This window comes from Vipera berus (genome assembly GCF_964194415.1).
Source record: "Vipera berus genome assembly, chromosome: 7".
NCBI lineage: Eukaryota > Metazoa > Chordata > Lepidosauria > Squamata > Viperidae > Vipera > Vipera berus.
In genome coordinates, this window is record NC_138209.1 from 51,670,687 (window position 1) to 51,688,966 (window position 18,280).

General features: G+C 39.7%; 1 protein-coding gene across 1 annotated transcript in view; it reads right to left on the bottom strand.

The window, feature by feature from the left end:
* Positions 1-18,280, bottom strand: part of WDR17 (WD repeat domain 17) — a gene marked incomplete at its 5' end in the record, with an annotated part of 133,002 nt that overhangs the window by 97,608 nt on the left and 17,114 nt on the right. The window contains 5 exons of the mRNA XM_081332409.1: positions 2,054-2,176; positions 2,683-2,934; positions 7,241-7,471; positions 8,503-8,686; positions 9,191-9,319. Coding sequence (XP_081188535.1) covers positions 2,054-2,176; positions 2,683-2,934; positions 7,241-7,471; positions 8,503-8,686; positions 9,191-9,319 — 919 coding nt within the window. The remainder of the gene's footprint in view (positions 1-2,053; positions 2,177-2,682; positions 2,935-7,240; positions 7,472-8,502; positions 8,687-9,190; positions 9,320-18,280) is intronic.

The window sequence follows — 18,280 nt, forward strand, 5'->3', positions numbered from 1 at the left end:
CCGCCATCTCTCTGTGTTCGACGAGGCACCCCTCCTTCATCGCCTCTTCGGGATGACTTTAGGGCCCCCAACAGGGAGAAATTGGGCGCAGAAGGCAGCGTGCTGCCTTCCTGCATCTGTCTCACTGCAATGCAAAACCGGAAATCTCTTGAGATATTTTTGATATACAGTAGTGGCCAAAATTGTGGAAACCTTTCAGGAAAAGTGTACAGTAGAAATGCCACCTTTGGTTAACTTTACACCAATTTTTCTTCTAATTTCTTTATAACCATAGCCTTGTTCACTTAATAATACTATTTTACATCGCTTTCTAGGCAACCAGTCAACTCTTTGCAGCATTACTTTAATTTTATTACATTTTACAAGCTCACTAAATGAAAGGGGAAAAAATCCCCAACCAACTTGATAGCAATCACATAACACACTGACCTCTCAGCTTCAATACATGACATCAATATCTGAATCCTATTGTGATCTGATTGGCTCATTGCCAAAACAAGATGACACCTGATTGGCTCTCTAAACACTCATGCTCATTGGCTACAATCAGATGAAGGAAAGCTACCTGATATCAACCTAAGCAAGTTGTGCTTCCTTTTTCTGGTTATTTGGCTATAACTTTTCATACAATACAGTACAGATAATTGAACAAACTATGTTGCATTACATTCTTGATTAAATTATCTTTCCATGATATATAATTTTATGGTACTACTCAAAAAAATTATGGTATTATTAGCCATCAAACCTCAAAAATACACTTTTCCCAAAAGGTTTCCACAATTTTTGCCACTACTGTATGGTGGTGTTATCATTTTCAGTTTGTATTGATTGTGCTATATTGAGTTGAGTTGTCAGGCACTTTTTAATGAAGTTGTGTGAATATCCATTTTGTTGGAAGATGTTGTATAGATGATCTGTTTTCTTTTCCTGATGTTTAGGGTTGCTGCAGTGGGTTTGTGCTTATCTGAACACAGCTTCTTTTGTGGGATGTTGGATGATTCCTTTGATAGCGGAGCACTTCATTGGTATGTATGGTTTAATGATAACCTGGTATTTCTAGTTTGCCATTGCTATCTCTGCTAATGAGGATATATCCAGGAAGGATTGTGGGTTGTTGTTTTCCCTTCTGAATTTTATACCTTTGAATATGTTGTTGATAGTTGTGTGTGTTATCTACTTGGTCTTGTTTCTGGAAACTGCAGAGCTCCCTACGATTTTGGCTGCCTGAAATGCAAGTGGCAATACAAGCACAACAAAGCAATATTTGTTTTCTTTTGTGTGGTAGACCTTTCAGAGACAAGATGGAACAAAATGTACAATGCTGTACATAGTGATCAATAAATGTTACTATTCAAAAGCATTTTGATAAGTTAAATTCAATAGCTTTCTAACATTATAGTTTGTTATACAAACAGCACACTGAGTGAAACATTTCATAAAATACCATATGCAGAAAGGCTGTGCAATACTTAAGAAGGTAATACAGTACAGTACTCATATTCTGTTGTACTGCATTTTTCATCGAGACATACCCACTAGCAGTTCTTCTAACCCCATTTCCAGGATAGACTGAAAAATTTTATGTTCCATTTTTACTGGCAGATAAGGATTCTAAGGTAACTTTCACCATTGCAAAATTTGTTTTTGAAATTTGTAAAACTCACATACAGTATTGGTACTGATGTAGTAAATTAATACAAGATTATTTATCTCATATGACTTATTCTATTTTAAATATTATATTTTGTAACTGTGTTCACTACATTTGATTACATTTTATTTAGTTTGGGTGTCTCACCTGTAATAAGGAATTTGATTTTTAATGATCTTATTGATACATTACAAGAGGAAGATGTATAATGCCTTTGAATGACTCTTAAGAACTGCTTTATATGCAAGTTCTGGCTGTTCCAAAAGAACTATCAGACATTAATTGATCTATATTTTGTTACCATACAGAACCACTTACGAGCTAAATATTAGGTTCACTGATCTGGCACACAGCTTTCCATGAATATGTTCAAATCAAAAAACAAATATGTATACTTACTATTTTTCTTTGGAGGAGAACTAAGTACATGTAGGCCATGGAAACCCGTTTTCTTCAACTTAAAATTATCTATTGGTGTTGTTCGTGATACATTCCAGACACGCAATACACCAACCTGAGAATCTATATTAAAAAAGATTAACTTAATTTTTAATAAAATGATACAGTGCAATAATTAAAAACAAAAATCAATATCTAATTGGATTTTTATTTAGCATTAAACATGACTTCAGAAATAGGGACTGAAATATGGTAGGAAAATTCTGCTTTCAGTGTCATTTAATGTTAGCCAGCTAATGCAATTTCTCTCCCAATGTACATATTGTCCATTTAATGCCAATTTTTTACCCAACATTCTGAATTCCCCCCATCAGACTGCATTTTCCAGAATAAGACTAAAGGTAAGAGAAAAAGACAATGAGAGAAAAGCTTTCATTGTGAAGGAAGTGATAATGATGTCAGAAAACTAACATTAGCATTTTAAAATATTAGATTTATCCTTGCTTTTACATAACTAATTATGCAATTAGATAATTTGGTAACAAGCTTAATCTACTGACATAAAAAAGTCTGTTGTGTACCCTGCATACTATGTTACTATAATAGAAATAAATAAAAAATGTTTGTACCTCCAGTGATAAACATTCCAGGTGCACTAGGAACCCAAGCTAAGCACTGCACAGATGCTGCTGCACTAGGAAGATTAAAGGCTGTGATATAGGAGAAAGATTCTGAATCAACAAGACGGATTCCATTATGCAAATTTGCAACAAGAAGATAATCTGTTGACAGAGGGTCCCATTCCAGAGCGGTAATAGGATCTTCCTCATCTGTCCCTTCAAGTGATTCTGGTCTCAGAACATGTTTCTGACACTTACAACCTTGAAAAATAAAAATATGCAATTTATCCATTTACAGAGAAAAATTCTCTATATAGAATCACTATGTTCAAGTATCCATACATTGCATACATTTGAAATATAAATATGTAAACTAATTTTCAATATACACTGGTTTCTCCTCCAAATTGTGTCCTAACAGAATAACCATCAAGTAAAAATTATGAACTTCCATGCTGAAAATATAGGCGGCTTAGTACAGGTACTCATCAATTTACAATAGTGCATTTAGTGACCATTCAAAGTTAAAATGGCATTGAAAAAAGTGACATGATCATTTTTCACAACCAGTGCAGCATCTCCATGGTCACGTGTTCAGCATTCAGCAACTATGAGGAGTCATATTTAGGAGGGTAGCAGTGTTCTGGGTCATGTGATCACCTTCTGCAACTTTCTGATAAGCAAAGTCAATGGGGAAGCCAGATTTACTTAACAACTGTATTTACTAACTTAACAACTGCATTGATTCACTTAACAACTGTGGTAAGAAAGGTCGTAAAATGGGGCAAAATTCACTTAACAACTGTCTCACTAAGCAACAGAAAGTTTGGGCTCAGTTGTGGACATACAGTCATGGCTGAAATTGTTGGCACCCCAGAAATTTTTCCAGAAAATCAAGTATTTTTCACAGAAAAGTATTGCAGGAACACATGTTTTGCTATACACAGGTTTATTCCCTTTGTGTGTATTGGAACACAACAAAAAAGGGAGGGAAAAAAGCAAATTGGACATAATGTCAAACAAAACTCCAAAAATGGGCCGGACAAAATTACTGGCACCCTTAACTTAATATTTGGTTGCAAACCCTTTGGAAAAAATAACTGAAATCAGTCGCTTCCTATAACCATCAATAAGCTTCTTACACCTTTCACCCGGAATTTTGGACCACTCTTCCTTTGCAAACTGCTCCAGGTCTCTCTTATTGGAAGGGCACCTTTTCCGAACAGCAATTTTAAGATCTCTCCATAGGTGTTCCATGGGATTCAGATCTGGACTCATTGCTGGCCACTTCAGAACTCTCCAGCGCTTTCTTGCCATCCATTTCTGGGTGCTTTTTGATGTATGTTTGGGGTCATTGTCCTGCTGGAAGACCCAAGATCTCGGACGCAAACCCAGCTTTCTGACACTGTCTACTGTGCGACCCAAAATACTTTGGTAATCCTCAGATTTCATGATGCCTTGCACACATTCAAGGCACCCAGTGCCAGAGGCAGCAAAACAACCCCAAAACATCATTGAACCTCCACCATATTTCACTGTAGGTACTGTTCTTTTCTTTGTAGGCCTCATTTCGTTTTCGGTAAACAGTAGAATGATGTGCTTTATCAAAAAGCTCTATCTTGGTCTCATCTGTCCACAAGACGTTTTCCCAGAAGGATTTTGGCTTACTCAAGTACATTTTGGCAAACTGTAATCTTGCTTTTTTATGTCTGTGTCAGCAGTGGGGTCCTCCTGGGTCTCCTGCCATAGCGTTTCATTTCATTTAAATGTCGACGGATAGTTTGCGCTGACACTGATGCTCCCTGAGCCTGCAGGACAGCTTGCATTCCTTTGGAACTTGTTTGGGGCTGCTTATCCACCATCCAGACTATTCTGCATTACAACCTTTCATCAGTTTTTCTCTTCTGTCCACGACCAGGGAGATTCGCTACAGTGCCATGGGTTGCAAACTTCTTGATAATGTTGCGCAGTGTGGACAAAGGCAAATCTAGATCTCTGGAGATGGACTTATCTCTGGAGATGGACTTGTAACCTTGAGATCGTTGATATTTGTCCGCAATTTTGGTTCTCAAGTCCTCAGACAGTTCTCTTCTCCTCTTTCTGTTGTCCATGCTTAGCGTGGCACACACAGACACACAATGCAAAGACTAAGTGAACTTCTCTCCTTTTTATCTGCTTTCAGGTGTGATTTTTATATTGCCCACACCTGTTACTTGCCCCAGGTGAGTTTAAAGGCGCATCACATGCTTGAAACAATCTTGTTTACCCACAATTTTGAAAGGGTGCCAATAATTTTGTCTGGCCCATTTTTGGAGTTTTGTTTGACATTATGTCCAATTTGCTTTTTTTCCTCCCATTTTTTGTTGTGTTCCAATACACACAAAAGGAATAAACCTGTGTATAGCAAAACATATCTTTCTGCAATACTTTTCTGTGAGAAATACTTGATTTTCTGGAAAAATTTCTGGGGTGCCAACAATTTCGGCCATGACTGTACGTCTGTCTACCTTATTGCCCTTTTTTTCTTGGATGCCTCCATTGGTGGTAGTTGCTATAGAGATCTAATTAGTTAAAATAAAGAAAACATGTTGAATAAAATGCTAAATACTAATAATTAAAAGACATCCTTGCATCCGTTACTTATTTAGTAATGACTCAGTCTTAAATTACAGCACTGAAAGAGTTTGGAGGATTTTTTTTGTTTTTTATTTTGAATAGACAAAACAATACTTGCTAATGCTGAGTTCATGATGGGAAAGTACATTCACTTAATTTTTAACTAATACCTTAGTTAGTTTAAAGTAGACACACATTAACACATGCAATTCTGCAGCAGCATGTTACATTTGCATGATTTTTCCCTATTTATTTTATTTTACTACATATTTGCAATGTATTCTTCCTGCTACATGTGGGGAATTCCTACCCCTAATACAATATGGACACATACATTAATGGAAGAAGGTAGTTTCATATGCAATCCTCTCCTCTTCAAGAGACTATCATGCTTAAACAGTACTTCATTACCTACTAATCTAGATTACAGGCAATTTAGAAATTGAATCCTGAAATAGTAGTATTTTTATATTTCTATCTATTATACAGTAAGTCTATTTTTAACATAACATGATTTCAAATTATGCAGGATATCTGACTTTTCCTATCAAATCTAGATATTCCCTCCCAGATGTTTGTATCTAAAAAGACAGATTATCTTTAATAATAAAGAAAAATGTGATCACATATCTCTATTTTAATGTTTTAATATGTTTTATGGTTTTATACTTTTGATATGGTTTTGTATGTTGTACCTTTAGATTGGGAGCTACCCAAAGTTGGTTATAAGATGGGAGGCTAAATAAATGTTTTAAATAAATAAAAATACATAAATCAATTTGTTATAAAAAGATTATATATAAGAACTCAAATATAGAAATGCATCATTTTTGTACTGGACGAGAACAAATAGCTTCAGATGATTTTAGTAAGCATTCCTCTACTTCAGAATACTGAAGAATATGGGCATAAGTAAAGAAAAAAATGTTGCCTGAGAAAACAGTTAAAATTAAGTTGTTATGGAATATAAGTTATCATATGCACTATTTCCAAATCATTCTAATGCATAGCAAGAAAACACACAACTCAAATGATCATATAAGGCAAATTTAATTTCATTGTCAGGTGGATTTTATGTGTTTATGGATGTGTGCCTTTGAGTCAATGTTGGCTGCTAGCAACTGCAGAACTAGACACTGCAGTTTTCTTGGGCAAGATTTTCAGATATTGTTGATCATTGCCTTCTTCCTATGGCTGAGAATCACTGGCCCAAGGTCACCCAGCTGGCCTATGGTAGGATTAGCGTTCCTGGTCCCCCAGTTTCTAACCTGGCACATTAACCACTATATCAAACTAGCTCTCTTGCTTCACTATGTTGTTGCTGCTCTTCAGTCGCTAAGTTATGCTCGACTCTTTACAACCGCCAGCCCTCCTGTTTTCCACTGTCTCCCTGAATCTGCCCAAACTCATGACCACTGTGTTGATGAAACTATCTAACCATCTCAATCTTTGCCATCCCCTTCTCCTTTTGCATTAATTTTTCCCAACATCAGTCTTTTCCAATGGTGGCCAAAGTAGCATCAGCTTCAGTATCAGTATCTGTCCTTTCACAGGACAGTTAGGGTTGATTTCCTTTAGGATTGACCAGTTTGATCTCTTTGCAGTCCAAGGAACTCTCAAGAGCCTTCTCCAACACTACACATCATCACGGTCAATATCAACAGCCAATTAATTACATTTTTATTTGTACATTTTATTTGTATACATTTTGACAGTATGTTGACAGTAAGTATATATACTACTGGCATTCCATATTTTGTGAAGTCTACTAGACTATTGAAATCTGATGACTTCTTAATATAAAATGATTGCAAGGATGTATGGCATTGGGATTTTGAGTGAAGGGAATAAAATTTGAAAAAAAGAAACTATTTAAGAAATTCTCTCATAATAACAGCTTTCTTTGCTCTAATCAGAAGATGCAGACACTTGCCTTGGCACAGTTTCTTACCTGGCTGAAACAGAGAAAGACTTCCATCATTATGACCAAACACTACTTTTCCTTTTCTCTTGGGATGCCATCTAAACAGACAAATATCTGACATAAAACTGTGAGCTTCATTATGTACCACTACACCACTCTCTGGCCCTGAAAATGTCCAAATATACAATGGACCTCTATGCGAGGCAAATGCAACAGCATCACCTACATTCCAGCACCAACTAAGAGACGCAGGAATACCTGAAACATAAAAAGATATCAAATAATTGAGAAAAACACATATTTCCAAATCTCCACTGAATTTAACTAAAAGTGCAACTTAATGTATTCTTTTCCCAGAACCAAGCACCGTCTATTTCACACTGCTAAAGAGACTTTGTACCTTCTCTCTTAGGAAATTACAGATAGGAAACAATCTTTTAGATATATTGTCTAAATATGCCAGCTTTATTAAATAAAACACAAAGAAAATTAGGTCTGTGATTTTAAATAAATACCAGTTCACAATTATTTCTGCTTTGCTATAAATTCTGAGATATAGCTTAACTTGGGATTTCCAAGCAAAATGCATTTTGAAGAGATTAAAAAAATAGCATTTTTCATGACTGTTAAAACTTCAAGTAATCATTCTATAGGATTTGGATGCAAAACAGATGCTGTGAGTAGACAGGCAGAGGAAAGATCTATACTTTACTGCCAAATAATATTGTAAGAAAATACATCAAAAAGTTCAGAATCAGGAATCAATTACAGTGAATATTTCTATAGCAGAGTAATAAAACAAAACATTATATTGTACCATATAATGGAAAACAGTCATAATTGTTTTATTTGGTATTATCCTGCCAAAAATTAACATGACTATTTATCAGCACAGGGGGGAAAAGGGAGACTGTTGTTTTTTATCATATAATAATAATAATACTATACCAGGGCAGTGATAGGTTCTTGAATATATTATTCTGAATGGAAGTTACATGCAAAAGATACATTCTGTTTATAGAATTTCTTTTTTCACGTATGCAAACTGATCAAGCCTAGCTTTTGCTAAGAAATAAATTACTTGACTTCTAACTGCCATCTGTATATCCTGCTAAGTGTCCCACTAGGGAAAAAAACAGTCACGTTCTCTCATTCCTTTTTTTAGTTTCTTTTGCTGAATCAAATTTATTTAAATCAGAAGAGTAACTTTGCATTAAAGCCATGGTGTACTGCACATGACAGCTTTTGATGTAAACAAATGTTAATATTTGATTTGATTTATATCATACCTTTTGTATTGTGCAATTTGGTAGCAATTTTTTGTTCAGCCACATTCCAAATTATTACTAGGTTTTCTGCACTTGCACTTGCAAACAGATCCTGATTATGGGGACACCAAGAAATAGCTGTGATGGTCTTCTTGTGTTCGGACATAATTGCCCATAACTTGAATTCATTATATTGATGATCCAACTAAAATTTTAAAAATCCAAAAAAGAATTATTAAATTTAAATTTTTAAATACATCATATTCATCTTTCTATACTAATAAATATTAAAATTAAATAGCATAGAATCTATTTTGCTGGGGAAACATTTCTCCTTTCTCTATTTTCTCTGCATCTTCTAGAATATCTGTTCAGAGACTCAAAGTGTGGTCCTGAGCCATATAGATTACAGAAATAAAAAAAGATAGCTCACCTTTAGTTCACCTATTTTAGGTTTCTCATTCATTCTGCAGAACCAGTCACATAGTTCAGGAGACTCTCAAAATATGATGCATTTTAAATTGGTATTATTATAATATTTTCTACAGAAATAATATGGATTGGAAAAAATATCTAAATGATCAAGGATAATTTTAGCAAGAGTCATTTTTAAAAATTATAAAATATAAAATTATAAAACAATATAGTAAATACTCATATACTAGCAAGAAAAGAAAAACATAGAAAGAAAATCTAAAATGTTTCTCACCTGATATATATAAATAGCCAGGGTTGCACAATAGGCAAATCTATCCCCACTAGCTGCACATACATCTTTATTCCATGGTTGACAGCCAGCTGCTAATAGACCCACTTGCTTAACCTGTGCCATTTTTGCCTAAAAAATAAAAAGAGAAATCTAATAAACAAGTTTGGAGTAAATCCCATCGAAATCTGTAAAACTTACATTTGGAAAGCATTAAACAAGGATTTTTAGGAAATGACTTCAAGATAATTACTTCAGTTATTCATTTTCTATAAATCAGATTTAAGATCTATAAATGTTGTATTTATATACAATATCATATTAAGTTATATATATATGTTCATGATTATTAGGCCTTCAAGTCAAGAGAATGTAGAAATGGCAAATTAAAGACTCAACTTTTGAATAAAACAGGGATAATTACTGTACAGACGCATTCCACCAACAGCTGCTCATACAAAAGGTGCATCTTCACTTTGACACATGCATTTTTAAAAACTATTTCAAGTTTTTTTATTACACTTAAACTGAAAAGTGAATGTCCTATTAATTTCTATCAATCCTTACACATGCACACAAGAACACTGTGTTTTTTAAACACCAGAGAACTCAATGCTAAACAAAGCAATTATTCCTTTCATAAGAGAATTTTAGAAGCTGCTAAGTAAGAATAGAATATACACCCATATGAACTTGTAGATACTACCTAACTGCATTGAATTCATTTCATCCATTATTAGATTTGGTCACCTAACACTAAATACTAAGTCCACTTTTGGCTTGAAATTCACAGAAAGAAAAGAAATTTAAAGTAAAGAATGCATGTATAATCAACAAATCCTTAATTTAGTGTGGTACTATAGAAAGAACCTAACCTGGAGGTAGTGCATTATGGTTCCCAACTGTGAGCAGTTAAAATATTCCCTATGCTAGAGTAGCCAACTATTTCTTAATAACACATACTTTAAAGAAGAAATCTGCAAAATCCAATTAAGTTTTGTTAGTCCAAAACCCAAAAACACTGTTCTGGACTCCTTTGTTTTTTTATTAGTTTTCCAATATTACAATAGTATCTTTAAAAAGCAACGTGGTGTCTGGATTACAATAGTTGCATTTCAGACAAATACATATTATTACAAATCTCCAAATTGTTGTAACCAATACTTCCTCTCTCTTGTTTCCTTTAATACATATTATCTCTTATCTAAATTAACATACTTCTCATTGCTATCCATTGGTCATTTAATAGTTTTCTTATATTTGTCAATACTTTGGTATATTTTATATTTTAACATTTCATCTTTAAAACATCAAACACCTTATATATTTTTCCAGCTTTAATTTTACATTGATATTAAAATTAAATGTTTAAAGTTTCTCATTTTCATATTTCTATGAAAATGAGAAGGAGGAAACTAGCAAGCCTGGAGGAGTTAGACTCTGCAGACCACGCTCTGGAAGGCCCCAATTACTGTAGAACTGGGGGCCCATGGAGCTGTGGCCAGGAACAATCCCCTGGAGTGGCAGAGCGGCGGAGGACCTGGTTGTTAGCAGAGCAGACTATTATGGCTTATTATATTCTTGCCTTTACGAACTATTGCCTATTGTCTACACATCATCCCCAAAGGACTCTGGGTATTAGCCACCGTGAGAGGGTGGCTTGAACTTACACCTGCTGCCCCTAGAGGTGAGAGCTCTATGGGGTATGCTATACCCAGAGTGTGTGTTCCAGACCACCCCCCGGGAACAGGCTCTGCGACCGTCGTGAGAGGACGGTGGTCGGCCTGTCCTGGGGGTTCACCCAGCTGAGTGGCAGTGAAGCTGGGTGGAGGGTCTGGACACCCATTTATCCTCTGTTTGGACCCTCCTTATTAACTATGGACTGCCTTTCACCTGGATTTGCTCCTTATGCCTTGTTTCCGGTATACTTTTACGGACTTGTTCGCCCTCAGGGGTGCTTCCCCTTCCTGGGTGCGACCCGCCTTTCTAGCCACTTATAATCTCGATGTAGGGCCCGCTTATTGGGACCCTGAGAGATGGCTGGGCACGGGTAGGGGCCTCCAACATAAATCTAATAAGAGGCCCCTGGTTAGTTTCTTATCTAAATTTTTTGGGGGGTTAGGGAGGGGGGAGGGAATTTCTTTTGGTTGTTTGGACATGGGGGGCAGTCCAACAACCGCTGTTCAGGCCAGGTCCGGGATTGATCGCGGGGGGGAGGAGCGGGGGGCGGTTGCCTCTGGGGCTCCAGGGCTGGTCGTGGGACTACCCATTCCCACAACGTTAGGGAATGGCAGCAGGTGTAGGAACAGAGGGCCGTATCGATCTCAGGGAAGGCCGCTGCTTGCAAGCGGTGAGGCACTCCGACCCTCTGTCTCCGCCCCGAGGTCCCGGGAGCGAGGATGTGCAGCCCCCTGAGCTCCGGCTGGTGTACTTGAATGCCAGGTCTGTTGCTAATAAAGCTCCTCTCGTCCGTGACCTGGTCGAGGGTGAGCAGGCGGACCTGGCTTGCATCACGGATACTTGGTTGGGCCCAGAGGGCGGTATTCCTCTGGTTGATCTTTGCCCGGCCTCGGGCTCAGGGTAGGGGTGGGGGAGTGGCTGTTGTTATGAGGGAGACCTTGTGTCTGCGGGGCCACCGTTCCCCAGATAGTCGGGTGTGAGTCTCTCTTCCTGAGATGCGGCCCTGGTGCGCAGTTGGGCTTGCTGCTGGTGTACCTTTCGCCTAGTCACGCAGCAGCAGCCTTGCCTGAGCTTCTCGATATCCTCTCTGGGTAGGTGATTGAGTTCACAAAACGTATAGTTTTGGGGGACTTCAATCTACCATCCCTGGGAGGATCATCTGAGTTAGCTCGGGAGTTCATGGCTTCCATGACGGCCATGGACCTGACGCAAGTAATTTTGGGACCGACTCATGTGGGAGGCCACACCCTTGACCTGATTTTCTTATCTGGACGGTGGTTAGATGATCTTGGTGGGGGCTCCCCAATTGTTACGCCCCTGTCATTGACCGATCATAATCTCCTACGGCTGGTCTTCCGTTTTGCCACTCCCCACCGTGGGCGTTTGGAACCAATTAGATGGTACCACCCCAGACGCTTAATGGACCCTGAGAGGTTCCAGGCAGCGCTGGGGTCCCCACCTGCCTCCTTCGCTCACAACTCGGCAGATGCCTTAGTGGAAGCCTGGGAAAGGGCAGCCATGGAGGCTCTTGACCGAGTTGTACCCTTGCGGCCCCTGACCTGATGCAGATCCCGTCGAGCTCCATGGTTTTCCGCGGAGCTCCGGGAGATGAAGCGTCGGAGACGGGGCCTAGAGAGCGGTTGGAGATCCAGCCGATCCGAATCCGACCGATTGCGACTAAGAGCCTATATTAGGTCTTATCTCGCTGCGATAAGGGTGGCGAGGTCTAGTCACTTTGCTACCCTTATCACGTCCGCAGATAATCGCCCGGCCGCCCTGTTTAGGGTGACTCGCTCCCTCCTTAATCAAGAGGTGAGGGAGGAACCCTTGCAGGGTCGTGCCGAGGAGTTTAACCAGCATCTGTTGGACAAAATCGCTCGGATTCGGACCGGTCTGGACTCTGACTGGGCAGAGTCTGTCGAGCAGGACGCGGGCGGTCTTGTCAATGTCACCTGGGAGGAGTTCGATCCTGTAACTCCGGAGGAAGTGGACAGGATCATGGGGAAGCTGAGCTCCACCACGTTTATTGGACCCGTGCCCTTCCTGGCTGGTTTATGCAGCCCGGGAGAGGACACAAAGCTGGTTCCAGGCAGTTATATCGGCTTCTTTGAGTGAGGGTAGTTTCCCTGCCGTCTTGAAAGAGGCGGTGGTGAGGCCTCTCCTCAAGAAGCCTGCCTTGGACCCAGCTGTGTTGAACAACTTTCGTCCGGTCTCCAACCTTCGCTTTCTTGCGAAGGTTGTTGAGAGTGTGGTGGCGCATCAGCTCCCTCTGGTCCTGGATGAAGCGGATTATCTAGACCCGTACCAATCGGGTTTCAGGCCCGGGTACAGCACGGAGACGGCATTGGTCGCACTGGTGAATGATCTCTGGAGGGCTCGGGACAGGGGATATTCCTCTGTCCTAGTCCTATTAGACCTCTCAGCAGCTTTCGATACCATCGACCATGGTATCTTGCTGCGGCGTCTCAGGGGATTGGGAGTGGGAGGCACGGTTCTGCAGTGGTTCTCCTCCTATCTCCTGGGACGTTCGCAGTCGGTGTTGACAAGGGGGCAGAGGTCGACCTCGAGGTCTCTCGTTTGTGGAGTTCCTCAGGGGTCGGTCCTCTCGCCTCTCCTGTTCAACATCTATATGAAGCCGCTGGGTGAGATCATTCGTGGCTTTGGAGTTGGGTATCATCAGTACGCTGATGATACCCAGCTTTTCATTTCGACCCCAAACCACCCCAGTGATGCCCTCAACGTGATGTCCTGTTGCCTGGAGGCGGTTCGGGTCTGGATGGGGAGGAACAGACTTCAACTCAACCCCGACAAGACTGAGTGGCTTTGCATACCTGCATCCCGGGTTATTTCGGATATTCCATCTCTCTCTATGGGGGGTGAACTATTACCCCCCGTAGATAGGGCTCGCAACTTGGGAGTCCTCCTAGATTCACAGCTCACTTTGGAAGATCACATAGTGGCTGTGACTAGGGGGGCTTTCGCCCAGGTTCGCCTGGTGCTCCAGTTGCGGCCCTATCTAAGCCGGAATGACTTATGCACGGTCACTCACGCGCTCGTGACCTCTCGTCTAGACTACTGCAACGCTCTCTACATGGGGCTGCCCTTGAGGACCACCCGGAGGCTCCAACTGGTACAGAATGCAGCCGCGAGAGTTGTGTTGGGAGTCTCCCGATACTCCCATGTCACACCTCTGCTCCGAGAGCTGCATTGGTTGCCAGTTGTCTTCCGGGTGAGATTCAAGGTACTAGTAATGGTGTTTAAGGCCCTACATGGCAGGGGTCCGGAGTACCTTAGGGAACACCTGCTGCTGGCATCAACTTCCCTTCGCCCTGTACGTTCCCACAGAGAGGGCCTCCTCAGGGTGCCACCGATCAGAGAATGTCGATTGGTGGCCCCCAGGGGGAGATCCTTCTCTGTGGGCACCCCGGAGCTATGGAATCAGTTACCGGTTGAGCTCTGGATGGCGCCCGATCTTCGCTCCTTCCATTGCGATCTAAAGACATTCTTATTTGAACAAGCCGGCCTGGCCTGATGGGGGATTGGTGGGGTTTTTTATTGTTATTTTAATATTTGTATTTACTGTTTTTAGTGGGCATATATTTAATTCTTTTTTAACTTTTGTAACTTTGTATTTTTTATTCTTTTTTTTTTTTTTTATTGAAAAGTTTTAAAATACAATTTTCCTTTAAACCCCCCCCTTCCCCCTCCCTCCTCCCCTCCCTACCTCCCCCCTATCCCCCCCTCCCCCTCTCCCTCCTCCCTCCCCTGCCTCCCCCCCCCTACTTCCCCTCCTCCCCCCCTCCCCCCCCGACTTCCCAGAGCAAAATACAAGGTATATATCTAAAAAGCAATCATGAACAATCATATACTAACAATTATAAACTCTAAAATCCATCACTCTCTAGCTTATATAGAGTAAACCAATCCTTAATAATACTAAATGTGTATAAAGAACTAAAATAAAAGAAAACTAGCGTCATTCCCATCTATGTTCTTCCACAATTCACTATTTCCTAAACATATTCTCATTTACACATCACAAACACCTATCCCTATTAACCTCTCTAGCCAAAATAGGCTATAATAGATAGTTCTTACACAAATTAACCCACATTAACCCACAAAACTTTCTTCCTCTTCCTCTGTAATAAATTGTCCATTAATTCCAAATTAAAGATTCTGTTACCATACATATCATCCCAAAACTCTTAAAAACACAACTACCACTTGACTATCAGTATGTTGTGGAAGTTCCATAGATTTCTACTAGACCTATTTTCTTTTCTTTTTTGAGCGTTTTAAGGCAGCACGCGTCACCCTCTGTTCTCTAGGATCATCCAAAAGAGTTGCATCTTGATCTCCTCCTGTACCATTCTCGTCTATCTGTCCATCTTCATCCTCTTGATGTTCTCCTTCTCCAGATCCCTCTGCAGCTTCCAAAAGTGTTGATGGGGTTACTTTTAAGACATTGTTGTAAAAATCATGCGCTTGCTTCACAGTACCCAAACAGTACCTTTTGCCTTCATACAAGAAGCTCAACCCAGCTGGGATCTCCCATCTGAACCTTATATCCCTTTGCTTGAGCTCTTGCACAAGAAATATAAAGTCCTTCCTTCTCTTTAAAATCTTTGGAGGAATTTCTTTTAGAACCAAAACTTCTTGACCAGCAATCACAACTTTAGTATCATAGGCAGCTTGTATAACTTCATCTCTAATTTCCCTTTTTACAAAATAAACCACCACATCTCTAGGCAACTTTCTCTGTTTAGCAATCCACGAGTTCACACGAAACACTTTGTCCATGCCTTGTTTTATTTCAGATGCTGGATGGTTCAATACCACCTCAAAAGCCTCAGAAACCAGCTGCTTTAAATCTTCCTTAATATTCTCTTTTAGGCCTCTAATTCTAACAGCAAACTGCATCTGATAAAATTGAGCCAGACTCAGTTCGCTATCCATTTTGTCTTTTAAATCTTCAATTTCCAATACTTTTGCTTCTAATATAGCATTCTTTTGAGTCAGTTCTTCCACTTTGTCATCCAGCACCTCCACACATTTAGCTACTTTATGCACTGAGGACAAAATGTCTACCTTTATCTCTCTAAGTTTCTGTTCCATCCTTTCTTCCATTCTCTGCTCCAATTTCTCCAATTTCTCCTCCATCTGTGCAAATTTAACACCCATTGACTCCAAAATTAACTGGGTATGTTTTTCAAGATCCTTCGATGTCACTACATCTGGAGAATGCAACGCCTGCAGTAGTGATTGTTGTTGCACTGGAGAATTTCCAGCACTCCGAAAAGTTCTAGGGGGAGGTTTAGACGCCATCTTTTACTTACAATTGTGTCGCACTTTCACTTTAAGTTTTAAGCAAAGTCCATCAAGCTCGAGAGTAAAATAAAATAATCCTCTTCATCTCTTCATCTTTCCCTCTTGTACTGCTCTGCCTGCTCTTTTCCTTTCATAGTCTCTCCTTCAAGCAGGGATGGTCGCAGACGCCTGGCTCTGCTCCATTCCGAAGCAGAGACGCTAGCCAGCTGGGAGCAGCCCAGGCTACGGGGGAGTTCAATCCTTCAGCCGCCCAAGCTCCAAGCTCAGGCGGCCTCGGAGAACTCTACCCCTACCTGGGGCCTCACCCCCTCCTCTTCTCCCGAGGAGGGGGCTTCAAATTCGCCCGAACAGCTGATCGGCGCTGTTTCGGGCGAAAAATCACACAGCTGGGCGGCGGGCAGCCCGGGAAGGCTGTCTCCGGCGCCTCGGAGCCACCGGAATTTTTTATTCTTGCCCTGTTCACCGCCCTGAGTCCTTCGGGAGAAGGGCGGTATATAAATAAAAATATTATTATTATTATTATTATTATTATTATTATTATTATTATTATTATTATTATTATTATTATTATTAATTTATTATTATTATTATTATTATTATTAAATAACCTCCTTTCCTTTTACACAATTTTCTCCGATACCTAGTAATGTAAATACACTTCTTATTTATCTCATTTTCATATCAACAAGTTAGTAGTACAATATAAGAATGGTAGTCATTAGGGTACCAATTGCAAGGAGGAGAAAGAGGAGGAGGACAATATAATATTCTTATTTCTTATTTCTCATTTGTAGTTTCCACATATTGAAAATTAACCAAAATTTCTCCCGTTTCAACATTTAATACATCTTTTCATGTCACTACATCCAAGTATATTAGTTACATTGTATCATTCTTAACATATATACATCTTAATCCATTTCATTTAAAGAGCTCAATATTTCAATGTTAGTATTCATACATCTGTGTTTTGTTTTGTTTTAATTAGTCAGTATATTTATCTACTCATCAAAACAATCTCCCATAATACAAGTACAATCCTGTCTATTTTGGTATTATCTATTTCAGGCCTCTTAAGGATGTCCATATTTCTTCAATCTTATTCTTGCTTTCTTCCTTTGCCATGTCATTTTTCGCTTCTTTGCCTCAGGGTCATCAAAGCATTCTTGTGTTGTTATATCATATTGAAGTAGCACTCCAGTCTTCATTTTTGAAGGATTGAGGAGTCTGTTAACAGCGCCAAATCTTCTCATTATTTTCACCTCTTGATATAATTGTCCTGGACTGAATAAATTTTTTTCCACCTGTTTCTCATTTTGGTCTTCAAAAGCCTGTGTTTGTTGAATACAGTACTTAATTCTTCTGCCAATGTATTTGATTGTTCAATTTCTTCTGTTAAGTTCTGTCCCGACAAAATATTAGTAGTAGTCACAGTTTGAGTTTGTTTCTTCGAGATGGGTTCTAATTCTTTTCCAAAAGCTCTTATTTCATCGCCAGCTGTAGAAAAGAACTGATAAGTTTGGTAAGATATTTCCCACATAGCCTAGTTTTGTTTCTGAAACTCTTCCATGGTGGAGTTTCTCATCTGGTGTTCAAGGTTAATCTTATCTTGTTTTTCTTAAATATTTTCTTGATTTTGTTTAAAGAGAAAGTCATATTGCAATTTCAGGTTTAGCCACTGGATGTCCCCCAAGTACTTTGAAAGTTCTTTTCTTTTAGTCCGTTTCTTTTTTTCAACTTTTTTTTAAACACCCCTGAGCTTGCTCGCCGCTTATTTGAAGGTAGGGTTGAATTCCCCCCTCAGTCTCCACAGGGGGGAAGGTACTTAGCAGCTTATTTAGGTGAAAAGAAGATTAAGGTATAAGAGAGGAATCTTACCCCCGTCTCTTCCATGCTGCTTTAATGTTGCCTGGTGGTAAGTTTGACTTCGGCTGTCTGCAGCCTAGTAACTAGCCATATCACTATGGCCGGTCTTTCGTTCACCGGTTCGAAGGGAATGCAGGCACTAACAGGGGGCTCCCCCGTGTTTCTGCAAAAGCCCAGGGTGACACTTTGGCCCTTTTAGGACCCCCCAGTGATGCA